The sequence below is a fragment of the Phalacrocorax carbo genome, chromosome 2 (genome assembly GCF_963921805.1).
Source record: "Phalacrocorax carbo chromosome 2, bPhaCar2.1, whole genome shotgun sequence".
In the NCBI taxonomy this organism is placed as follows: Eukaryota; Metazoa; Chordata; class Aves; order Suliformes; family Phalacrocoracidae; genus Phalacrocorax; species Phalacrocorax carbo.
Genome location: NC_087514.1, coordinates 73,784,523 through 73,811,551, shown reverse-complemented (window position 1 = coordinate 73,811,551; position 27,029 = coordinate 73,784,523). Strand labels below are relative to the sequence as shown.

General features: G+C 41.2%; 1 protein-coding gene across 10 annotated transcripts in view; it reads left to right on the top strand.

Annotated features, from left to right (window-relative positions):
• Window positions 1-27,029, top strand: part of FHOD3 (formin homology 2 domain containing 3) — a 409,609-nt gene that overhangs the window by 168,029 nt on the left and 214,551 nt on the right. For all 10 annotated transcript variants that reach the window (XM_064443292.1, XM_064443290.1, XM_064443289.1 and 7 more), the window contains exon 4: window positions 23,438-23,505. In XM_064443292.1, the coding sequence (XP_064299362.1) occupies window positions 23,438-23,505 (68 nt within the window). The remainder of the gene's footprint in view (window positions 1-23,437; window positions 23,506-27,029) is intronic.

The window sequence follows — 27,029 nt, the reverse complement described above, 5'->3', positions numbered from 1 at the left end:
GGTGGCTAACAGCAAGTTTTTGTGCACGTGTGTGTGTGAGAGCGGAGAGATTTACAATACGAAGATATCCTAATTTTGTCTAAAGGAATGCTCCTGCCCACTCTAATGATATTACTTGTTGCTGGCAGCATGGATCCTCTGACACAAAACCCCATAGCTCAGGCTGTTGAGAGCTGTGGGTACGTGTGGTGTGGGCTCATCATGCTCCCAGATCCAAGGGAGAGGCTCCTTGTGTTGTCTGGCACATTGCAGCACAACCTGGAGTACTGTCTTTTCCAAGGTGGGGTGGCAGGATATTGACTTCTGTGTCACTTGGGTGTATGCTTTTACCGTCCTCGTTTCTCATCTTAAAACTGCAATGTTTGTGTCCAAAAGGTGAAACAGCTCACCTCTGAGATGGTCATGAAATCCATTTTCATGCACAGTGTGCTTCATTATCTTTTATTTCCAAAATGGATCCTTCAGAGCTGAGGTGGCTCCATCCAGCTGTGCTGGGTTGTCCCCTGTGATCCCAGGAGGGAAGCATAGAAACGAGCCCACACTGTTTTACGTCCTGATAGCCTTTTTGCTGGGGCAGGTGTAGGAAGATAATGCTGCTGTGTGCAAACTCACTTGCTGGCTTCGGCAGATGAAATAGTACGAGGAGAGAAGATAGGCTCTGGGAAGTTACAGCTCCCAGCTTTCAGGTACCTGAAAATCTGTCAAATGTTTTAAACTAATGCTTCAACCAAAACATTCGCTTGTCATAAACTCCAATTGCAAACTCAGGCACAGGCACTGAGAATTGTGGCAATGGTTTGCCCCCATAATCTTAATCTGTTTCACTCGTCTTTATAAAACCAGGCTTTCTGTTGTTTTGATAATACACGCTGACAAGAATTGTGTGGGTGTGGTATTTTAGCATGCTTGCTGCTTCTCCCGGCTTAAACAGCAAAATTGCCCTGAATCTACTGCAAAGGAGTATATGGATGGAAAGCACGATCTAACTTTTGTCTCCTCACTGACGTTTTTATTTGCTAATTGGATGGTCTTTGTTATTCCAGACTAGTATGTACAAGCATTCTGATTTGAATAGACATGTAATTAAAGTGACTCCCTTTTTGAGTGTTTTGCCCCATTAGTAGCTCAAGTACCTATTCCCATTTTATACAGTATTGCTCAGATACTGTAATGCATTCAGAAGGCTCTTAAAGAATAGTTTCTATGTAAACCATTGAAGCTGGACTTAGATACAACATTCTTAAATATCTTTTTTTTTCTTTTTTATAAATGGCATCATTACTTTTCTCCCCCCCCTCTTTCCCTGAACATGCATGCATGCATGCATGCCCTCTTCCTCATCTTCATTTCTGTTGGATGTAATTCTTTCCGGGTAAATCCTGTCTCCTGTGAACTTGTTTTGATATATAGGCTCTTTGTTTTAAGACAGCTGTAGTGTCAGGCCCACCCACACCGTGCTGTCCCCATTGCTTTGAAGCCAATATTTCAAACATAAAATAGCCATCAAGTCTTTGCTTTGGTTCCACTTGCTGGGGGTGGCATGAAAAAAAAGTTTTTATGTTCTGGGTTTTTATCTAAGTGAGCCAAATGGGTAAAAGATTCAAGGATTTCAACCAAGGGCTTGTCATGAAAGCTACTTCTGACACAGAAGTTAAAGAGAGGGAAGTGCAAACTGTGTGTGTGCATACTGCATCTCTGTAGCTTTACTAAATTCACAGCTTTTTTTTGGTGGGTTTTGTGCTTGTTTTGTAGCTGGAAAAAATATGTACATTTTTGCCCTCACTTAATCTCTTCAGATTTGGGCAGCACTTTGTCTGTGGATTCTGCAGGCTTGGTGTATAGGAAAAGGGAGAGTGGATCTCCTGCAGACAGCGCGAACTGGTGTGATGTTAGTTTGCGCTGCTGGACCAGCGCTGTGCTACCCCACCTGAGTGGGATGGAAATGCTGTCCTGTGAAGTCATTCCTGTGCCAAAACACTCACACAAATGTATTCTCAATCTTTTGCTTTGCCCTTCAGAAAGCAATCTGAGAGAAAACAAAAACGTGACCAGGAGACACAGAAACATGTTTATCTAGGAGAAAAAGTTTTTGGTGGGGGGGTGATGCAGTGATGCTCTGCAGGCTGTAGCCTTGGAAAAAATTTCCATCTACCTGCAAAACTTTTACTTAGGATTTTCATAAGACAGCATCTCAAAAGGAAAGGAAATACTCCTTGCAATGTACTGATTTACTGTAGTGTAATGCTAAGGAAGTAACTGCCAGGGAAAATTGAAGCCAGACACTAGGCAGCATTCCTGACTGATTTAACCTGCCTCTGACAACACATGTAGCATGGCTAGAGTCCTCCAGCTTTGGAAATGTTGATTTCTGTAGGCAAATTCTGATGTAATGACAGAAAAATGGTACTTGATTTTAATTGCATAATAAAGTCTCATTTGTTTTGATAGTCTGTAGAAAGAGCACGTTTACCACGTTCAGGCTCATCTATGAATCCAGGGCTCAGGGAGTAATTGAATCTGAAGTTCAGGTCCTGGGTCACTTCTCACAGGAACTTTGAAAAAATTTTTTTTTCCCTTCTTTTTTCCCCCCTTACTGTTTTCTAGCTTCAGAGATTTTGAAGCGAGCTGATTTTCTGATCATGTATAACTAGCCAACTTGTTTATCCAGGGTATTTTACTCACTCTTTATACTGTAATCTGTCTGTTGTCACATCCGTTCATGTTGGGAAGAAGGCCAGCATGCCAAAGTAATAGCAGTTGCAGTGGGTATTGCTTTACATCTTTCAGGGCATGTAATTTTTCAATGAAATGTCTCTTTTGTTATTCAAGTATTTGATAAATGACTAGCCATATTATTGGTAGAGAAAAACAACAGTGTATTTTCATCAAAAGTGTGATTCAAAGACACCAGAAAGATGCAAATATACTTTATTTTTGTGCCTTTGTATGTGTGTATATATTAAGCATCCCCCCCAATTTTCTTGTAAATTCATCTTATATGATGGCTTAGTATTGACAATGGGCTTCATATAATGCAGAGCACAAATCTGAGTAGGTCTTGCCAATCCATAGCATTTGATGTCCTGAGGTCTTCTGTTAAGGTGTGTTATGCCCTTGAAAGAAATGGGATGTATGGATGTATTTAAAATTCTGATTATCTTTGGCAGTGTAAGCACTGTAACTAATCCAGTCCTACAGCAGCTAAAAGATCAATATAAAAGCATCATGCTGTGCCACGGGAGGTGACCTTGTACAAGCATCATCTGTAATTATGCTTCTGTCGTTCATTAATTTCTAAGTTCGATCTGCTCCTCTCTCATTGGAGCATGGTTTAGTTCTGGTTTTACTTTGTTGCCTGTCTTGTTATGACCAAGCTTTGCTAAGGGTTGAAGAAACACCCCAGAAACTGAAAGTATGAATGATTAGTAGCTAATAAATTAGGTAGTAAACAGTTTTTTGGACAGCACCTCGGAAGCTAGTCCCTTTCCCTCTGAATTCCTGTCTGAGTCAATAGCAAGTCAGATACAATTCCCACTGTGTTTTGGAATTAAGGTAATACATATGAAATTCAGAGTTTCATAGCATTCTGCTTTTTTGCTTGCTTTTAATGTGGTTCCTACTGCAAGCCATGCCAGCAGAAAGGATGAAGTGCTACAGGGTTCGCTTCTGGGCTCTTTTCCTTCCTGTGCTCCATCAGCACGGTCTGTCATGCTCTGTCTGCAGGGGAGAAAGTGGATCACAGGACCCAGCGATGGGTTTTTGCAACAAGCTTTGTGTTGCATCTCCACTCTGTTGAGGCCGGTGTTGGTGCCTTGAGGCCAGGTTTGCAGTGCCCCCACACAAGAGCGTGCTCCCAGAGGCACGCGTCCTGGCGGCCAGTTCTTTTGCTCTGCATCGTTCCCAGCCGAATGTCCCAGGCGTACCTGGGCCTCAGCTGGTGGGTGCTTGCTGGGTGGCTTGAAACAGTGCCTCATGGGAAAACTAGTGTGGAAAACATGGGTGTCACAGTCAGACAGCAATGGCAGTGCTGGAAGAGGGCTGCTGTCAGCTGAGAGTGAATTGGGGCATCACTGTTGAGGGCACCACATGGAAAACCGGGTGGGGAACGGCCGCACAAACCACGTGGGAATGGTTGTCCCTTCAGCACCAGCAGGCCTCTCCCCAGCAAGGGCAGCGCGTTCACACAGTAACGCTGATGCTTTGGGGCAGGACCAAGCCCCTGGCAGTCCAGCAGAGCCATGGGGAGGCTGCGGGAGCATTGCCCTCTTTGCTGCAAGCTCCGACCCAGGATGAACGGCGAGGAAAGCGCAGGGCTGACACTGAAAGCAGCGTGCTGGGATGGGGCAGACCTGCCTGCACGCAGGCCTCTTTTCAACTCGTACAGCTCCAGTAGACACTTGCAAGTCCCCTCCTACCCTGGGAGAGCAAGGTGAGCAGATCCCCACAGCCCCTCCCAGGCAGCGGGACACATGAGGGGCTTTGCAGGCAGAGGGACGAAGGTGGGGAGAGGGCAAGCGCCTCACACAACATTACAAGCTCTCCAAAATGTCTGCTTCTGAATGACGCTAATGTCCATGCTTCGCAAACGGAGCTCAAAAAGCAAGTGACTTTTACAGGCCTCCATCTATCTGAACTGTGGGCATTTGTACTGACCAGGGTAAAGTGCTTCACCCTGCGGAGCACACCTTGCTTGTAAGAGAGACCTGCCATCTCCCCTCTCACTTGTTATTTCTCAGTGGATGTTCCTGAAAATAATGCCTGGATGCTGTTATGTCACAGGAAAAGGGCAGTTTTTCTCCATATGTTTTATTTAATTTGATCAGCTGTTGTTTCTGTTAATTAAATTATGAAGTGCTCCAAGGGGGACACTAGCTGCCCTTCCAAGTTGTGCATGAGCAAGTGAAAGGAAAAATAACTGTCCTCTACTGACTCATGGTCTCTGAAAGAATAGGGGAGAAGATGTAAATAACGCAGATATGCTTTATAATGACAGCAGTCGGAGTAAGCCAAAGTTGCCTCCCATATTTTTCTTTAATTTTGTTATAGGAAATGGTTTTGAATTGTTGTATTTCCTAATAGTCACATCCTTATTAGCCTTATTTTTTCCTTCCCATACCCCTCCTGTGGGCTGTGTTGTACGTGGGAATTTCGAGCCTATAAAACCTAAAAACTTGTGATAGAAAAACAGTTTCTCATTTATAGAATCACTAGTCTGTATCGTTGCCTGCTCGTCTGGGTGCACATGCTGAAGTATTCCATGTTTTATTCTTGATGTGGACAATGTTAGAGAGGATTACACAGACTTTTTAATTGGCTATTTACGATTTTATTGGTCTTCATAAATTCTTTATTTTAGGAGGACATTTCAAAAGGCCAGAATGAAGAGACTGAGGGGAACACTCCATTGTTCCCTTCAGATGCAAATTCTTTTCTCCCTCTTTCTCCTCTGACTCTGTGGGGTGAGCAGCATAGCGCAGCTTCCCTGAAGTTTGAGTCCCCTGTTGCAGAGATCACTGTGATGTTACTTTTGTAGTTAAATGTGCAAATTCCTTTTCTTTTTGCCATTCTCAGAAACTGATGAAATCATAGCGGATTGTTCTCATTCGAGCCCTGTTTTTGTTTTGGAGAAAAGACCGCTTCTAATGTTTTTTTCTTTCTCCATAACTATACATTTTCATTGAAAGCCATCATCTGTGTGCATTCAGAGATTATTCATATTCCTTTTGTTTCTCAGTTTTATTGGTTTGAATGCTAAATGTTATCAGTGAGTTAGAGCTGAGCTCTTTTAATTCAAATGGCATAATGCCCAATCCTCTGAGATTAGTTGGCAAGCAATTCTGGGCATGATGCCACCTGGCATTTCTCAGAAAGAGACTGCTAATAAAACGCCGGAAAAAAATAAGATTGTTCCAGACATGCAAACCCCTGAAGTTGCAGGGAGCAAGGAATGACAGAGATTTCACAAACACACCCAATATTCTGTGGCACAGCTCGGAAACTGCTCAGGAAATACCATCCTAATATTTCTTCAGAAAAATGATATTAAAGTAAAGGTACTTTGAGTACAAATTAGTTTTTCCTTTCTGAACTTAGTGGCTAAAATGCAGGTTTCTAATTTTTTCTGCACTTTGGCTCCAGGTTGGTCTCTCTGGGATTCCTGCAGCAGGATTCCTGCAGCAGAGCCTGGCCTCTGTGAGCTCTCAGCATTTTAGGACTTGGAGTTTGTTCCCTACCGATTTGCCTCACCATGGTGCAGCCCCACAGCTTCCCACAGAACCATCTTAGGGCTGAAGATCTTATCCTTCCTGGGTCCCCAGCTATAATTCATCTAGGCAAACCTCACTGGGATCCTATCTTGCATCTAAAGAAAGTTTGTTGGCTGTGAGAGGCTTGGAATGCTATGTTTCCAACTTAGTGACTGACGTTTTCTGATTATAACTTTTGTTTCATCGGAAAATCCCCAAAAACGCTCGATTCCTGGATAAATAGGTCCCAAGACACTTAGGGCTTTATAGGTCTAGACTAACATCTTAAAACTAGCAGGCTGCCCAAGCAGATTATGCACCATGGATTTAATATGCTCATGAATTAAAATGCCACTTCACAAGCAAGTTGCCAAATCCTGCACCAGCTGAAGTTTTCTGTACACACTTGAGATGTTGTCTCATATACAGCATATGGCAGTAGGCTGTAGGGCGCTGATTTGCATAAAAAGCCTAGCCAAGAGTAATAACAAAGAAATATACAGTAAGAAATAGTTCTTCAGTCCAAAGGAAAAGGATTTTTTTTCTTAAGGTGTTTTGTCCCTGCAACTTCACTCTCTGCTTTCTGTGTGGAGGATTAGTACTGGTTGCAGACCAGGAGCGTCACTAAGGCAACCTTGAGCGACTGGTTATTTCTTCATGGTTTTCCTTTTGTAGACAGTAGTAATAATGTGTCTTGTGTTTCTTTTAAGAAACCACGTTTTCCTGTTTTCTGAGTGTAATAGAATATAATCAGATATACAAACCCTATTGTTTTCTTGCTGGAGCTGTCTTCTGTATTCATCCCCCATCATCATCCTTATTTTCCAGTGACTCTGTATAGATGTTAGAAATAATGACAGGGTAGGGGGTGGAGGGAGGCAAAGGGGTCAGATCCATACTAGCCCTCAGAAGGTAAAGACTCTCAAAGGCAGTGGCAAAGATCCAGTTGACTTAAGAGAAGCAGAGATTTTTCACTCTGCTGCCTCAGCTTCTCCCTAGGCCTCACTCTCCCAGGACTCTTCTGTCCTTGCAAGAGACCCTTAAATAGTGTGTAATTTGCTCTGTTTGTTTCTCATCCATGAAGTAATGTCGACATAGAGTAAACTTACAACTGTACAAAACTAAATCTTCTCTTTCGAAAAAGAGAAGTGATGCAGCATTCCTTTCAGAATCAGTCTGACAGCAAATAGGTTTGCATAGGATTCCTGAAGTGGGAAAGGATAGGGAATTGTATGTTTGCGCTGAGGTCTGCACTAACCAACCTGTGCTGTCAAGGGAAAATGTGATGATGTAGTTCATAATGTTGTTTTACACAGTTCTTCAAGGGAAAAAAAAAAAAGTAACATATGAGACAGCCAAACCATGCAGCAAGAAGTTGTGGGTTTGTCAGGCACAGTGAATGGATCTTGAATTCTCGTAGTATGTATGACACTTCTTGAACTATATTTTTTTGAATCTGGAAAGCCTATTAGGAACCCTGAAGGGAGGGTCTGGTCCTTTTACTGTTCTTGCAGATGCTAGCTGTTGCTTGCTTCTAGTTTTGTGGTTATAGACTTCTGTCAGTATGATTAATGAGCAATGCAAAATATGGAGGGAAAAAAAAAAAGAACAATGAAAGATCTTCCTTCTGGAAGAGACAGTAAGTAAAAAGGCTATACAGTACTTGTGCTCAGTAATCACAGAAAGCACAGAACAGTTTTTACTTTCCAGCTGCAGAATCTGATTCCAAACTACATTGACTTAGTGCACATGATGCTTATACTAAGTGAATTTATGGATTTTTTGTTACTATGTTTTCCTGTGGCTGGGAATTTAGAAATTTCACTTTAAGTAGCTGAATGTGTGTAGCATGTTTGCTGTAGTATGTGCATGCATTAGCTCTGTCAACTGGACAAGAAACTATACAGAACTGTTTGAAGACTGACCACACAATTGTTGAAGTTGGATGGCACCGCTGGAGATCATCTTGTCCAACTCCCCTGTTCCAAGCAGGGTCAGCTAGAGCAGTTGTTCAAGACTGTCCAGTCTGTTGTTGAATACCTCTAAGGATAAAGACTCCAGAACTGCTTGATTGTTTAAATTTATATACAAAATATACACTTGTGTTTGGTTTAGCTGAGCTGATAGGAAAGAGGAAAACTTGCTAGCTGAGGAAAAGAAATGGTACCTTCCTGCATACCATTGTCATAAATCTATTTACATAGAAGTTGTATTACAGAATCACAGAATCACAGGTTGGAAGGGACCTCAGGGATCATCTAGTCCAACCTTTCTAGGAAGAGCAGTCTAAACAAGATGGCCCAGCACCTTGTCCAGCCGACTCTTGAAGGAGTCCAACGTGGCCAAAACAACCCCTTCCCTGGGGAGATTATTCCAATGGGTGACTGTCCTCACTGTGAAAAATTTCCCTCTGGTGTCCAATCAGAATCTCCCCAAGAGCAACTTGTGCCCATTCCCCCTTGTCCTCTCCATGGGACTCCATGTAAAAAGGGAACCTCCATCTTCTTTGTAGCTGCCCCTTAAGTGCTGGTACATGGTGATGAGATCCCCTCTGAGCCTCCTTTTCTCAAGGCTGAACAAACCCAGCTCTCCCAGCCTGTCCTTGTATGGCAGCTTCCCAGTCCTTTGATCATCTTGGTGGCCCTTCTCTGGACCCCTTCCAGCCTGTCCCCATCTTTTTTGTACAGCAGGGACCAGAACTGCACACAGCACTCCAGGTGTGGCCTGACAAGCGCTGAGTAGAGTGGGATAATGACTTCTTTCTCTCTGCTGGTGACGCCCTTTTTGGTGCAACCCAGCATCAGTATTGAATCTGTAATGGTATCTCCTCAGTGAAGTCATGAGGGCTACACAAATCCACGAGTACTTCTGAAGGGTGAACCATGAGCAACTGTCTCGTGTTCATGGTGCCAACTACTCCTTGTGTATTTTGCCAAGTCAGCTTTGTTGTTCAGGAATGGTTGTGTCTGTACATGGCTATGATAAGTAGCTAAGGTTGTGTAATGTTGCAGCTGAGATAGGACCTTAAGATTTATCAGGGAATCATTTAGTTTTGTAGCTAAGACAGGAGTACCTGTTCTGTGAGGCGGGACAGAATTTGGAGGGCCTGACCAGCAGGGATAAGTCAGGGTGAGAACTTCCACATCTTCATGTGCTTGAGGGGTGTTGGCTGGTTGCTTAGGGGTGCAAATAAGGAAATCTGAGTATTCATCCAGCTGACAGAGTGAGTGGTTAACTTTTTCGATAAAACTTGCAACAAGGCCTATTCCTGCTACAATAAATGGTAACACATTGCTGCCTGTAGCTGTAAGCTTTTAGCCTACACCAGGAAACTGGAAAATATTGATGTTTTAGCAAAGGGACTACAAATGTTCTGTGCCAGGAGACTGGCTTTTGCTTCACAGTAGATTGCTGTTTTCATGGGGTTGCCTCCCAAGAAAAATTATTCATAAGTATCAGCAGATAGAAGGGGTAGGGAAGAGAGTGTGTCATCTTAGGTGAGTAATGCAGGGTCAGATGAATCACTTGATGTAGCACATAAAGAAAGACTGAGCAACTTGCTGGTGTATGAATAACTTCGGGATCAGTATCAGTGCTTGCCTGTCTGCCCCTGACGGACTTTAGAGCCAGCCCTAATCATCACATTTGTAGTCTTTGAGCTACCACACACTTTGGACAATGGACATGATGGTAGCCGTAGCTGAGAAGGATAGTAAAGCAGAGGATAGTAAAGAGCAGGAATACAAAATCTGGCATTTCTGAAGAGTTAATTGTAGCTTTCACTTGCTTTATAATCTGTGTAAAATTTTCTTGGAAACTGAGGTAACCCTACTTTAGACTAGCAGAGCAGAAGGACCAGAGCTGTGGCCTTGAGGGTTTCTATGCTTCTCTGGTTCTCCATAAACATGAGGGAACGGAAGGCACCAACGTGGAAGGACCTTATATTTTGTATAGAGAAACACTTCGCATAACAGCTGGCTGTATTTCTATTACAAATCAAAATTTCCAATCCATGTGGCAGTGAAGCTTTTCTTCTCACATGGACCCTCCTAAAAAGAAACTATTGCATTTATATGTTCGTAATATGGATAAAAAAATATACATAACATATATGTATATATAAACATATATGATATTATGTATAGCTAATGTGTGTACATATATGTGTGTATATAGTTGATATTCTTCTGATTAATTAGGTAAGTAGAGCTAGAGCATTTCCAAGCCAGTGACTGAATTAATAACGAACAGAGAAAAATTTAGCGTAACTGAACGCTTTCGTGTGGCTTTGGTCAAATTACTCAGAGGTGGAAATAATCAGCGGTTGAATTAAGTGAGAGGCCTGATACATACTGGAAAACCTCCATCGTCTGTCAGATGTTTTACAACTTGATGAATGAGTTTGGATAAATAACACGAACATGTGTTAAACAAGTTCAGGCCAAGTGCTGCACAGTATGGTAAACAGAAATTGCACTTCAGGAATGTTTGAAAATATAAATGGATGGTAGGTGGTATGTGGAGAGCGCTGAGAGGATAGCCTTTCCTCTGGGGAGGGTGAAAGGAAAACTCTTCTTGTGTGCTTCAGAAATAGTTTTTTATTGCTGTTACTGTTTTTAACAAATACAGATGTAGAGGTTTGCTGGTACTAAAAGGAAATGTTTGGGTTATTCAGCTAATAAGCTGCAAATGTGGTATTTTGTGCCCATTGCAAACTTGCCTGGGAACTGCCCTGAACCAGCGCAGGACTGAGCTATATGGAAAGGAACCCAATAGCTTGAGTGATTTTTCATTTAAATTGCATTTGTTAGAAACGCTGTTGAAGTGGCCGGGTTAGGGGGGAAACTCAAGTGGGAAATCAGTCTAAGTGAGGCTAGGAGCGCTCCAGGGTCTGTCTTGCCTCCATCTCTGCAGATGGTGAGAAAGGTGAAGAGCTGGTGCCCCAGTGGGCAGCGCACCATTTCTTGGGGAAGCACTGGCCAGCTTTTACTTCAGAAGGGAAAATCTGTTGCCAGAGCGGTGGGTGGTTTTGTATATAAGCTTCTGTCATGCTGCTGTGTAGGACCTGTGTGGCTAATGCACTTAAGCAAAGTCACCGATTTCCAAATGCAACTGAAAGAAGCATTTAGCATAGAGGCTTTTATTTGTTGTATTTGTTAATGGGGGTGAAATAATTGCTCACATATTTGCTTAGTATATTTGCTCTCTCACTCTTACATCCAACCATACTGTTGTGGAGCCTACCGGTATCTCACATCTTGTTCCTGGAAAACCTGGGATATTTTTCACCTGTGAAAATAAGTGAAAAATTCAAAAAATGAAGTTCCTGCTTGATGAACGTGGTGTTTTATCAGTAATTTCCTGATTTTAATATGTATGGTTTTGGGTACCTCCCTTCATCCTAATCATGGTACTTGGAAAGTGGAGCAGTACCCTGCCTTTACCTCAATTTTATAAGGATGTGAAGTACCTGAGTACTTCCACTGTTAAATCTCTGCAGTCTGATGTACAGGTCCTTAAGAGAGTATGAAGGTGTGTCCCCACTGCTGGAGAAGCCTTTATATTCACAACAATCTGGTAATAAGAAAATCAAGGACAAATAAATTGCAGAGGTGTAAAGGATAGCAATGCAGTGCTTTCTTGCAGGGCTGTTGGGTGCAGCGTGTGAAGCTTGAGACTGTTGCTCCGCCATGGTGTTACCACCCTCCCTAGTGTATTGAGTTTATCAAGGGTGCCTGATCACGTCCCTCTTGCTGTGAGGCAGAGTATAGCAGATGGAGCAGCGATGTGCTGGCCAGCTGCACCCAACACGTGCCGGTATGACCCAGGAGATGGCGAGGCACATTGGTGCAGCAGCGGTAGAAATGCTGGGTGGTGAGTTGTCCAGCGGATAGTGGGGACCTCAGCCTTCCCAGCCTGCTGGATAAGGACGGGCCACGTGCTTGACCCGCCATCCACATCAGATGAGATTCATCCATTGGCATGGATTTAGCTCAAGATCTTAGTGGTTCTGTTCCAGTTTATTCCTGGGGTTTTCTTTTCCTAAAGAATGGTGCATTTTTCATGCGTCCCAGCAATTTCAGAATGATGGGAAACTTGCTGACCCTGAATTACTTTGACATCTGCTAAAAGTATTTGTGCTGTACTCTGTCCTTCTGCACATCTGATATTTCTTCATTCCCTCTCTGTTGCAAATCAGCCTCTGTTAACTTAATTTCTGTTACTTTAACTATATCCTTTGTATCCTAAAGAAGCATCCTTCAGGAACCCTGAAACGCATCAAGACACATGGAAAAAGACAGATCGAGTTATCTGAACAAAGCTGGTTAACTAGCCTGATGTTTTTGACTGAGACCACATCTGCTAGGAACTATGAGACTATTACTTAAGGGATTGTTCTTTGCTATGTGACTCTGTAACAGGGAAGCAAACCCAAGCCTTTGTCTGTTGAAATGCTGTTTCTCCTCTTTATTCAAGATCAGTAAAGCCTCAGTTGAATTGCTGTGCCTGGGTTTGGGCATTTAAAGGCATGAATTCATTAGAGGATATACACAAGAACAAGAAGGACTGTCAGAGGTTTAGGAAAGATAAGCTACAGTTGAAGTTGTTTAACATAAGGAAGAGGCTGTTACATGGAGACATTTAAAGAGTTTTCAGACTGGGGTGGTCTGAAAATTAAATTTAAATTTTAAAAAAATTGTTTTAGATATCAATATTAGCATCAGTAAATGTAGTGAAATACTGACATAAATATCCTGGAGACGCTGAGGCATTTCCATTGGAATTCTTTGCGGGTTTTTTTAATTAATTTTGGGGGAAAAAACCTATAGATGAAACTCCACTGGAGTCGGGTGCCCCCTCTAGCAGCTTTCCAGAAGGACTCTTTGTGACTGTGTGGCTAATGCTTCTGGCTGATGCTGAAGCACAACTAAATGTTAATCCTTAATATATATCATGTGTCTCAGTCACAGGCTCACCTGCTGTTTTTCGTATGTGAGGATTTTGTGGTGGGAGCTTGGTCTTGGCCACTCTAAATGGTCAAAACACCCCAACATTGAGTTGGAGCCCATTGTCCCTAGCAGTGTGGCTGTGAGACCAGAAAGTCTCACATGCACGTAGGCAATGCAGGCTCAGGTATTGAAAGATGCACACACCATTGCAGTTGCTCAGAGCAGTGTGGAGAGAAGCAGCTTTATCGGATTTTCACTGTCAGCTGTTTCTGATGCTCTTTGCCTGTTGCCTTGCTGTCAGATGAGCGGTCCGGACTTGCTGCCTACGTTTTCGAATGACCTCTGATGGGGTGGACCGCATGCAGTTAATTAGGAGGCTGCATCCTCTGCATCCTGATGCACTTCCTGAGGATGGACTGGGATCACTGGAACGACCTAGTCTTGGAGATAGCCTCTGACATATTTTGGCATGTCCTACACAACAGTAAAGCTTGGTCTGAACTTGAAGCTCAGGAGCTCATTCACATTCTTGGCACAAACCTTTGATGTCTTTGTGCTCGGATGTTTTGCCTCTTACCAAGTTGTCAGCACAGATAAGGCATCCGTAATTCTAGGGATAGTGGGCGTATGCTTAAATATTTTGTGGTTGTTTTTTTTTTTGTGATAGGTTGATATAATTTGCTTGTTGCTCTCTGTTTACTAATGCTGAGTGCTCATGCAGGGCAACATGTTGGCACTGTGTTTAAAATGGAATAAAACAGAAAACTCAAATTATGATTAGCATGTTGTTATTAAGTACTTGTAATCCAAGAGGCACTGATGTGCTCTCCAACGTAAGCATGCAGGTCAGCAGTTTGGAGATCTAGTTGTAAACTGAAACAAACATTAAAAATTAGGCTCAGCATACTTTCTTTATGATTATTTTTTAGCCTCAGATTGTTTCCAGTAATCTCTAAAGAAAGCAGTAAGATCTTATATATTATTTTCTTTTCTAGCAATTTTCCCTGGCCCCATTCTGTTGAAATATGTAACCTATATTTTAGTATAATAACTACTTTCCTACTGTATTACCCTCTAGGGAACAATTTTGCATTAGTAGGAGGATGAACAAGATGACCTCTTAAGTCTTTTCCATCACCACTTGCTGTAATACGGTGCTGTAATATTTGACCTTGCTAGGCAGCCTTTTCCCTTCTGTAACCTTTTGACTTTTACAGAAGAGTAGTCACAGCATTTTTTGGACATGCAGAAGTGCCGTCCTTTGAAGTTATCAACCCGAAGTACTGTTTCCTGCACTTCAGAACGAAAGAGCATATTAGTGCCTTTTGCATTCAAGTGGAGAGGAGCTGTGTAAATAAATCATTGCAGGGAAGTACGCTACGGTGCCTGTTCCATAGCTGTAATGAATAGGCTGGAGAGGCAGAGGATCTTTATTTTGTTAATATGTTGGCAAGGCTGTAACTTTCGAATATGCCTTTCTAGCGTTGCTTTTTATTTCAAGGAAGGAAGGAAGACCGAGCTGCTTGAGCAATTTGTTCTAGGCCTGTACTGTGTCCATGGACCTACAGAGTGTACTTACTTCACTGCCATTGTTTCCAACAACAGGCTTTCCCTGTGTGTCCAAAGTTATCAGTAGGTATCAGGCTGGATGGGAAATGTAACTGCAAAGGTGAATTCTGGATTCTACCTTGCAAAATCAGAAAGGATACATGTGAGAGGAATAATCTGGAAGCAGAATGAAAAGCTGTGGTGATACTCAAGTGATAAGTGGATTCAAAGATGCCTTGCTGTTCTGGTTTGTTCATAGCTTTCAGCTCATAGAGGGCAGCAAATGCTTTTTGTGGCATTGGTCTGGCAATAATTTCTCCAGCTCCAGCCTGACCTCGAAAGCCAGTTCTAAAAAAGATTTTTTTTCCAGTGAACAACCCCTGCATTTTTTTTTATCTCTCCAGATACAACTAATTTATAAAGCCTGGGGGTTTTTAATCGTTGAAATGCTTGAGCCATTCAAGTGTCTTGGTGTTACTGCTGCTTTCTGTGCAGTTAAGTGATTCCTTGTTGTCTTTCGGTTTTAATGTCTCATTCTGATTTTTTCTTCATAATTTAAGTAAAACCTGCTGTTGTGCTCTCCTGCTGTTGGGCTTTTTTATTGCTTGTGTTCTTCTTTCCACAGCAGCAGTAGAAGACAACTGGGATTTCTGCAGTACAGAGTTGGGAAACAGCAACGAACACAGAGGTGTAAAACTAAAGGAAAAAGTACTAGCCCTTTCTGCCAGCCAGCTTCACCCTGCTCTCAGCCCACTTCAGCTTACATGTCCTTTCGCTTATGAGTAAGCAGGGCCTTAATACACTAAGTTAGAAATGGAAATAGTGAACGGAGGTTTTGACACCATCAGTTTTTAAGATCTTAGCATAATGCAGTGCAACATACAGAGGGTACCAGCTTCCAGAGCTGTAACCCACAGGATCCAGCAGATCAAAACAAAGGTTTCCTTTTGCATTTAACTATGTAAACACTTGCTGTGTTTTAGCATCTCCCTTTAGCGTAACTCACTGGCATTTGTTTGCCATAGTGTGTACAGGTAGTGTGACAAATGTTCTTTCTAGTTCCACGCACATGTGGATGGATCTACAGGAGCAAAGGGATAGTAAGTTAGAGCTTTGTGAAAGGGAAACTCTGGCTAATGGTTTATCTGTGATACCTGGTTTGCTTGAAGTCAAGCAGAATAAACAGAAGTTTGGTAGAAATGGTCGAGAGGAGAGGTCAGTTTAGACCTGTTTGGCTCCCAGAGTGGGGCGTGATGAAGACTGGAAAGTCCCTTTTACCAGCTACATGTGTAAAAAACTCTTTATTTTAAATCTCACTGAATTACTTAGATGTTGCTGTAGCTTCTATGTATGTTGGTAATGAATCTCAAGCATTGACTAAAATCTGGAACCAAGGGTGGGGTCTCCAGGACATTCAGGAATGTTGTGTTCAGAAAGAAAAGGATCTACTCTGAAAGGATGATTTTTCTCTCTCTGTTTTACTCAAACGATTCAGTTTCTTACTCAGTCGTTCCATGCTTCCTATCTCTTAAGTTTAGTTCTCTGTAGGTGATGGTTTAAGCATTACTGCTTTCTTTAAGCGTCACTGATTTTGTATTAGTGGCACTCCAGACCTTCACCTCTGCTGCTGTCTGTTCTTCCTCTTACTGACTCCCCTCTGCTCTACTTCCCTTTGTGCTATTTCTCTGTTGTTGCATGTCTCTGGTTCCTCATCCTCAGGATCATTGCTTTTCTCCTCAGTCCTCTGGAATTTTCTTGTTGTTACTCCTTTTTCCACAAATGATTGAATCCTGTTTCATATCTCTTGAACATACAGGAGCAAGAATCAGGGTCTGCTTCATGGGGTGGACACTTGCACCTGGAGGAGAGGATATGTTTATCACTGAATTTAAATGTAGAATCATTCTTGTGCTGCTAGTTTTATGTTAGTTCCCTTGTGATAGAAGTTAGGATGTTTGGCTCTTCAGAGGAACATTCAGAAAAGGCTAGCTCCAGTCCTTCTTCCCAAAGTGGGGTTTCTGTCCTGTGTGCTCTCCCTGTGGAAATCCAGGGGACTGTTTCTGCCGGCTGCTTCTTGCAGTGGTAGGAGAGCAGACTTCTGCCCTTGAAGAGGCAGAAAACTCCTTAAGTGTGGGTGTACAGAATTGCTCTGAAGTGCTGGCTGTATTGGGTATTTTTCATTCCCGGTGGAGATCCTGCCGTGGACCTGCTTGCCTGCCAAACCAATGGCGTCCCTGGGGTTTACAGGTGGTTCTTTGCACCCTCTGCTTTAAGCCTCTGCCAGCGTGACTTTAGGGTATGGGACGGGAAAGGATATCCAAAGCTATTTTGTGGCTTTCCCTCCTCCCACTCCCCACCTGCGGGTCCTTTACAGAGAAAGGGAATAAGGATGCAGGCTTGAAGGGGAGCTCTTCTCATATGCAGGTGTAACAGGATCCTTTTCCCACAAAGGATCCCCCTCTCCCAGGGGGGCCAAAGGGCCCTGCTCACTGAGGGGACCCACTGTCCCAGATAATTAGCTAAGCAGCTGCTGTGTGTCTGAATGAAAAGGAGGGGAGGGAGGTTTTGCTCTGGTGGGGAGCCGGGGCGGCATTCCTTGGAGGCAGCCTGCACATTCCTCCAAAGCAGTCGGCGCTGACGGCAACGTAGGCTCGGCATTGCACAGCCAGGCTTCCCAAAATTTGTACACAGCCACCTCCTTGGCCTCGGGTCCTGTATTGTGGGAAAACTCCTTCTCCTTACTAAGTGCTAATCATTTATCCCTGGATCAGTGGGAGAATATATAGCTTGAGTTCACAGGTGTTGTGTTGCAGTAATTAATGCATAGCTATTTATAGCGTGAAAGTAAGATTAGATTCGGAGAAAAAAATGGAGATTTGTAATAATGCAGAATGAAATACTCTCGGCAGAAGCAGCAGTTGTGTTAATGCAATAGTGGGAAATGTGCCTGTGAATGAATGCCCTCTCCGTGTATTTTCTAGGGGGTCCAGGAGGATAAGGAGAATGACTTGTCTGGCCTGTGACTAGCTTATGGCTAGCTTTTTGCGGACAAAAGCAAAACTAAAGAGAGCTTATTCTTGGCACAGGACCAGATCTTTTCTTAGAGGACTGCTTTAATTTGTTTGACATACATGGAAAGACTGGCACACTGCACTAATTAGTTTTATGTTTTGTACGTCTGCAGCACTATATGTACCCATGGGCCCACTTGAGTAACCCGGTGAAGTCTACCAGGCTGGCTCCTGAGCCTGTTCACAGGATTGGACATGTATGCCTGACTTCTTTCTGTGCTGCTCAAATTTTTACCCAGTTTTATAATTGTGTAAATTCATTCAGATAGAATAACACCCATTTAAAATTGGAATAGTATAGTAATAAGTTTGGAAGTGCGGTACTTGGCATTTGCAGAAAGTTTTATAAACGTTTTTATTTGTTCTTCAGGTTTTTTTCCCCCATCAGTGCTGTTGGAAACCTAGGGAGTTCAATTAAATTCTAAAAGACTATTACTATTACTTCTATCAATAATCCTTCTTCCTAGTGAGCACTTAAAATAATGTTTTATTTATTGTTGCAGGGACAAGAATTAGGTTTTTAGTTTCTAAGTACGAGCCAATTTGCAAGTGGCTAGTGGAAGCCAGAGAATATTGCTACTTCTGTCCCATGCAAGGACTTTAGAGATGAATGGCAGGAAATGTTTCAAATGTCATTTAATTAGATCTGCACCAGGTACCCTGCTAATGTAATCAAATGTGGAGTTAATCTCCCTTTTATGTTTTTGTAAGGAAAGGAGCTTCATCTTGAAATCATAGTTTAAAGAAAAGAGGCATGGATGGGAGACGTGGAGGTCATTCAGGCAGCAGCAAGTGAAGCAGAGCAACTCCCATTTGTGCTCAGCCAGATGTTCACGAGCCTTTGCCAATAGCTCAAAAGGCTGATGCTACATAAATTACTATATCCCAGGGACTAATTCAATGGGTGTGATGGAAGAGGAAGGGAGGAGGATGGTACCCTGTCGGTCAGAGGTCAGGTGTAACACATGGGACTGAACCAACAGTATTCAGCCAGTTCTGTGTTTTCTTTTATTGTTGTAGATTGAAAACACTTATTTTTCCATAGGAAGCTGAAGAAAAGTCAATACTTTCATTAAGAATATAAGGACCAATTATTTTTCTCTTTAAAAAGTCCCTTTTCCCATGTAGTCTAAAAAGTTGAATACCCAGTTAAATTTGAGCCTCTGACAGTAGTCTTTGAAAATATAGAATCCCCTTTGAAAGCTACCAGTGATCCAATAAAACAAAGACCTTTAAAGGCTTCTCTTGCTTTCTGAAAAGATGCTGATAGCAAACCAAACTGCCTCCGCTCCACTGCCACATTTGTACCAAATTCAGCTGGAGAAATCCCTTTTCACGTAGCATGAGTTGTTTTCCTTTCCTCTCTATGACAGGGATTTTTATAAAAGTAAAAGCAAACAAAAACCCAGAATAATAAATAATAGTTGTCTTTTAGGACATGAAGCCTTCCCTCAACCAATGTGCTGCCGTTGCAAGAAAATGGGCACTTGTAGGTTGCTACCTCTCACGTGTGTCTGTCTGTATCACAAGGCCAGCTATCTTTGCTGCTCTGCCTGTAGAAAGAAGTGGTGATCTAAGGGAATCTCTTTGTCCTTCAAGGATATACACCTACCCGTTATGATGAGAAGGGCAATTTAATAAATGTGACTCTTGCTTGTTACAGAAAGGTGAATAAAACTCGAGCCTATACCTGGTTTCCTATCAGATAGTTTCAAAAGAGTTTACTCTGATTTTGAATGTTTGAAGTTGGCAGTGATGATGCTTTTTAATTTCTCAGGGTGTCCTATAGTCTACAGATAAGAAGTAGGGTTTCAAGGTTAATGAAGTACCAACTCAGCGTCCCAAACAGTATTGCTCAATCAGTGGGAAGCCCATGGAAGGACAGAGTGCCTTTTCATTCACAAAATAAAGAAATAAGCAGTGCCCTCTAGTGTTAGTTAACATCAGAGGGAACCACCGAGAGAATTTTCTGTCTAGGTATCTGCAATTAAACCTATTTCACAGCCGCAGATGCAGCTCTTTATTTCCTGAAGAAAAATACTAAAAAAGAACTGCAATAACATAGCTTATCGGGACATAACTGTCAGAAATGCAGTCATTAATAGGTAGATACAGTCAGATATCTCAAAATCCCTGACCTGTTTTATGTTCTCTAACCTTGATGCTTATGAGTGTGGTATGTACCCAACCTGTACCTGACCTGGGGAAGGACACGAGGTGTGTTTTACCAAAGGGCCAGAGACTCGTGAAGTTTCAGGGAGAGGTGTAGCAGTGAGGGTTCCTGCTTGAAGTTCAGAGATTCAATTTCTGGCATAAAGCTGTTCTGATGTGCATATTCAAGCTTATTTATAACACGTTGTAACAAGGCAGTGAGCAGGTAGGTCTTTTGGGCTGTCCTTAGAGCACCTCAGAATTTTTTGCTTCTGGTGATAGGAGCAGGTAGGACTCCTGTTTCAAACCCAGAGGCATCATTTGTTTCAGCTAAAGGCAACTCTGTCAGGGATGCACTGTGGGAATTACAGCCACCTCTGTGCTTTAGTATGGAAGGCTGTTTCTCAGTCTGTTTAGAAGAGGGCAACACTTTAAATTGCTAATGTAAAACAGCGAGCGTTAAAAAGCATTTGCTACCTGGTTTCTGAATCATCTTCAGTGTGAAAACATTGTAAGCAGATGTGCCTTTCCCTCTGTTTTTTATTTTTATTTTCTACCATAATAAAAGACCTTATGAGTGATTATTGCCTTTCAGTTTCTGCTGATGCATTTTCATAGCCTTGGTTGTAGTCTGGGGCTTTTGGGATGAACCCCGAGGTCCCTGTGGTGTTAAAGTTACTGTTGACAAATGGGAATCCTGTAAGGCCTTGAAAGCACCTCACCAAGTGTCCCTGAGCTGTAATCTGGTGTATGCATTTATCGTTTTCTGAAAAACAGCACTCAGAAATACGATAAAAGTACAAGCTTTTATAAGGTGACCCACGCAGCACCTTGGCTTTGCAGGCTTTCCTGCCCTGGCTGTGGCTTTCTAAACCAGAACATCTTCTGATGTAGCATGACTCCAAGGAGTGACCATCTCACTTTCTTCCTTGGGTTATACTCCATGAATATTTCTGATGGCTGCCAGCACTATAAGAAGTGGGTGCCAAGACTTATGTACACAGTCAACATATTGTTCATGAATATCAGGTGAAGAGTTTATGGACTTGTATTTCTGAGCTGATTCAACAAGATTAGCTCCACAGGAGGAGGAATCTGCAAATGTACATTGTCTCTGTGTAGATCGCTGCACCCTGGTAGTAGATGTCAGAAATGAGATGGCTTACCTTGCTCCTCAAAAGGGGTGTCAGACCAGCTCAAGCATTTGAGATATGTGCTGCTGTTTTGTTGCCACTGCTGTTGCCAAACTCAATACTCCCAGTAGTTATTGATTCTTCAAATGTAATGGTAGACCCCTTTCTGAGCCGTGGTTAATAACTTCTATCCTCTTTGCTACATAGGAGCGGGGAAAGCATTGTTTGTGCTGATTGCCAAGGATGATGTTATGCTCTGTGAAAAGACCAGGATGAAAAATGTTCGGCATTGTTCCTCTGAGTTGTACCAAAAATCTGCACGCACCAATGAAAGCAACCAGTGTTATGGTATCATAACAATGATTTGTTAGGACTTTAACCCGGCCTGGGATGGTGATTGTTCCTGTTTAAGACCAAGACCAACAGATGGCATTTGTTAGGACATTGATATTTATGTACAAAGTTGCCAGCACTTTAAGAAGTGGTGCCTCTCTTAATTAAGATGATAATGTACCGCCTTGTTCAGAGGGATTCTGCTCATAATGATGCTGGTGAATTATGAATAGAGGGAAATTAGTAATAACAAATGCCAGATGGAGGTATCTTTCAAAGAGGAATATTTTGTGTAATATGGCATGTAAAGTTGACAGACCGGGTCTTAAAAGACCTTTATTATTCTTTAAGCTTTCCTGACAAAATTACTCTTTATCCTGCCAAGAAATGTAGTTTCACATGCCAGTGTGTTTTTAAGCGAGAGTAATTAAAGTATGCCTCTAAGTTTATGGCTTGAAGTGAAATCCGTTCCTCCAATGTTTTGTCAGGAATCTATAAACAGTGCAAGGAAGGAGACAACTTATAACAACAATAGTTTTGCCAATTCTACACATTCTGCCTTTGAAATCAGAGGCAATTAGGGATGAACAAAACTATTTTCAAAGTTAAAAAAAAAAGTGTGAGTTTTGCTGAGGTTCTGCTTCACATTTTTCCTTTGGTTGAAGATGACTGTTGGGAATAAGAAATGTTTTTCTACAATTGAAACCTGCCTTCTTTGATTGAAGTAAATAATGATTACTGAGTTATAAATGCATAGAATCCTCAAATGCTGGGCCTTTTTTGTAACTTCCTGAGAGGGGAAATATAATTTAATCTGATTTTGTGGTGTAAAGTAGTAATTAAAAGAGAAATAGAAAAGGGAAAGGAAGACATAAAACTTTGGGGTTTGATTATTTCATTTTCTTATAAGAATATTCCCCTCCACGGGCATTCCAGCCTTGATCTTATGACCTGCTGGCCACTGTCCATTGCAGAGAAGGTCCTTTCATGATGATCTGCAGGTGAGGCAAAGTGTGTCGTGGGAGGTGACTGTGAAGATTTGCTTTTCCTTTGTAATTGTCCTCAGGTTGCATTAGTGTAACAAAATTCAATTTAGGACTGTAAAAGTGTTGCACAGAGTCTCTCTCTGTCAGATATGCCAAATGTAGTAGGCCAGAAAGACTTGAAGAACATACCTTCTGCTCCATCTATGCTTAGTCACAAATCACTTCCAAATACGCAGTAATGAACTTGAGATGTACAGTCCAAGAGTTCTTCCAAAGGCACAAACGTTGTGGCAGGGTTCAGAAAGATATCAGAGGAGTTGCTTTTGTCTTCTTTAAATTATGAGTATGCATTAGTAGGGGAATAAATGGAGTAATATATTTTAGTATTGGATGATGAAAAGAAGGCTTCTGCTTCATTTAGGAAAAGATCAAGATCAGTTTTCATGAAAATAAAACACTGTTTTGAATTATGCTTAGAACAGACTGTCCGACTATTTCTGGTATTAACGTTCATTGCTATTGCAGAAAGGATTTAACAATAGAAAGATGAGAACATGAGAAAAGAATGTCTAGAGGGAAGGCAGTCAGAGATGGGATTCAGTGGCTGTAGCTTTGATAACAAAAGCAACGAGTGCACTCAGTTGAGTCTTTTGAGACTCATCTAGTAGTTTCAATAAACCCTAAATTTACCTTAATGCAGAAAGAGAAGTATTTCTAGGCATTTTCAAAAACTCCTTAGAGCATTGTTTCTCATCAATCTTGTTGAAGCTATTGTGAATTTACCTGGGAGATGCTATGGACAACTAAACCCTGGTTTTACTTGTACTTTTAAAATGAACTAGTCTTGTATGTATAAAAAACAAAGCTGCTTTCTTTAACAGCAATCTGCCTATTGGTAAATGGGTGCTATGACTCGTCCACTCCAACTCTTTTGAAATCTGTACTGTTTTTTGCCACATTGGTAGTTTTGTTCATGCTGAACTTCTTCCTGTTTTTTGTTTTGTTTTGTTTTTTTTCCAGAAAAACTTTACAATTCCAATGGACGGGAGCTGAGACGGGCACTTTTCTCCTTGAAACAAATATTTCAGGTGAGCAAATTACAACTGCCCATTCCGTGATTTGAACATGAATTGAATTTCTTTTTTTAATGTAGGGAATAACTTACAATTTCTGGCAAAAGAGGATTTTAAGACTTCATTTGTAATATGCAATTAGCCAGTTGCTTCTTAGGGTCTTTTCTCTTTATGTCTGCAAGCCTTCCTCTGTTCCTTCAGTCTGTCAGAAGGCAGGACCAGATGTGGAGTAATGGCAGAGTTAGTGGCGGGAACCTGCCAGGAAAGGAGAGAAGAAAATTGCAACTCTTAGGTGGAAACTTAGGCTGCTTTTTAGACGGTGTCATAGTTCTGTATTGGGAAGACTAGGAGGGGGGTGTGAAAAGAGGAGCTAGGAAACCATGGTTTGGGGTCATGGCCCAACAGTGGCCTCATAATTGACAAATAGACTAGGCCACATCCAAAACTGAAAAAGGATGTGAGAGACATGGGAGAAATCTGTTGAGGAACCAAGATGTAGTGGGAGAACTCTGAAGGTGTTAGAATTCAGATTGAGGTTAGAGGAAATGATTTATTGATTAGCTGAAAAGAGCATACTGCCAATGTGATCCTAAAATGGAATTCAGGATGACATGTTCCATTTCTATCCGTAAATATAAGTGAAATCAGTAAGAAAAGCACCTCTCCTGCTTTACTAATGGATCCAAATGGAGGATGACAACTTATTATGTTTTCCAGCTACAGTAGGTAGGTGCAAGGGTTTCAAGCTATTAGTTTAGCATTTTTTGCTTTGTTTTAAATAGACATTTGTTCTAAGAAGAATAACAATGTTTAACAATTCTGCAAGACTGCAGAATTGCAAATTTTCAAAGCACACAATGCTTTTTGCAGGTTTCAAAGCATTCAGAATTTAGAAGATGACAGAATGAAGATTTTCTGAATAGGGGGAGATGATGAAGGGTGGACCATTTAATGGAAAATTTGGGTGGTTGAAGATGTCTTCTGGGTCAGAAAAAAGTCTCTGCATTTTAAAATTGTTGGACAAAGGAGGAGTTCTAGCTCCAAAACAGTCTGGTCATCTCATGGCCACAGATCGGGAAAACCATTGTATCTTTGAGGCATTCTCAGGGAAGGACTGTTTGAGAGTCACAATGATGCAAGTTGGGTTTCCCTGTGTAGCCAGGTGGGTGGACTGTGTGCTCAGAGGAAATTAGGCTGGTTTCCAAGAGTCTTATCTGGTTTCTTCTCTTTTTGTTAACCTCAACTGTTTCTGGGAATATTTGTATTTCTCTGAATTTATGTATTCCCCAGGTTAATCTGGGCACTCATGCATATTTAGCAGTGAGTGCTAACCTTCTCTTCCCACCCATCCCGCACCTCCCGTCATGGCTTTTCCCATTTTGTGTATTCATAAATGTTCTCTTCCAGGTAGGCTATTTGAAGTCTAGTAAGTATTTCTGAGCACACAGTCCTCAGTCCTTTCAGCAAACTCACCAGTAAGATCTCTGTCTTACAGCTAATCAGCTCTTTTCATGGAAATGTTGTTTAAATATTTATTCTAATAAATTTAATTGGAGTTGACTGGGTTGAAGAGTAATGAGAGGGAAGGGAAAAGCAATGCACACAAACTGATACCAGTGTATGAATTTAGTTTTTAAGTGAAGCCTGTCTGACAGTTTCAGAACATAATTTTCCTTGAAAAATTTTACTTCTTTGCTGTCTAATGTATGTGGTTTGGAAAGGAATTTGGGAATTATCTGTTACCACCTTAAGTAGCTACTTCTGGTAGAACTGTGGCTGTTCATTGAACAAACATACCCTTCAAGAAATCTTCATATACTCTCAAAATACAGGTTCTCATAAGTGGATAATTGAGGAGAAGTATTCCTCAAGCTGGAGAGTATTCATATCATATGCTCAAGTATTTGAGGCAGTACACTTTAAACTGGAAAATGAGATCCTGTATGATGTAAACTCCTTTTTTCCTGTCAACTTCACTGACCTTAACAACAGTTACGGCGTTGCTAAGGGCATCTTTTGGGTATGATTTTAGTTTATCTCATAATGAACCATGAGAGAGAATGTAAGATGTTTTTTATATCTGTTTTAGAAAGAAAAGCTATTTTAATTTTTTAGTGACGAGAAATAGAAGTTAATATTATGAGGTTATATTATAGACCAAACACTAGTGTCCAAAAGGTCATACCTGATTTATTTTTTAGTCTATGACATTAAAGTATGTCGGCATTAGAAATCTATCATTATGTTAAAAGTTTTTTTAAAAGTATATTTTTCAACAGCAATATCTGTTTGATTTTGCATCTCATTATAGTTAGTATTTTAAATTCCTTAAGAGTACAGTATTTTGGAAATAAAATGTTGACTTCAAAACCAGTCTTCATTTTAACAAATGTTCAGAGTATTATGGAGACTTCATCATGTCTTTAAGTGCCAAGACAGTTCATAACACTGTGTTTTTATAATCATTTCATCATAGCTGAGTTAATTTGGCACAGTTCTGTGTCAGTATCATTTTTAATTTAAAGAGCTCCAAGGTAACATGCAGTCTCTTACTTGTCTTAAGTGGGAACAAGCCCAAGTTTTACATCAAATATGAATTCCAAATAGTTGGAGCTCTTGGTTTTTCATGCAAGGCCTCAGCGAAGCTTAGCAATGTTTGGCAAAAGCAATGCCTTTGTTTCAGATTTTAAATGAAAGATTCATTTGGCAAGTCTAAACTTGGAATTTCTCTTTGGTTTCTTCTGGTGAGCTGTTTTTGGCGAAATGATAGAGGTTATGTTCAGCATTTTCCTTTGACAGTAATGCTATTCTGTTCCTGTCATTCGTTCAGAAGGGTTAAGTAGCCACAGTCACCATCTTCTGCTCAACTGTACTGCAGTATTCTTCTGATTTACCAGTATGCTTTTTGACAAACAAACTTAGGGCATACGGAAAGTAATGTTCAGGCTAGAAGTATATGAAGCACTTTACCTTAAAAGAACTGAAAAATGATATACAGATATAACTGACAACCTGTTGAAGTACAGTTTTAGCTCCCTTTGAATGTATTTTCTGGCAGACCTCTGAGTTGCTTGGCTCTTGCATTTATCAGAGATTCATGATTTTTGTGCAAAGTGCTAAAACTCCCAAAGGCATCCAGGGCAGAATCCAGCTGAACGTGGCACTTACAAAATCAGGGTCAGCAAACCTGATTGTGATATCATAAAAGAGATAAAAATCCAGCTGCTTAAAATATTTAATTCCATATCAATTCAATATCAAAGCATTTTAATATATGTAAATTGTGCTGCACAATTTATGTGATATTAAAAAGTTTACTCAACAAGACCTCTGATATGACTAGATATAATGTAAAGCAGGCATGGTTTAGAACCTGTAAACAAAAGTGTGCCTTGTAGTTACAAAGCATAGTTTCAAATAATGCTGATTGCATGATTTCCAAATACAAAATAACTGGATAAGAATGTGATGTTGTAAAAAAAATAAGAAAGCTATAAAACATGTTTCAAGTCTGCTGAAATCTATAATAATGTGTAAAT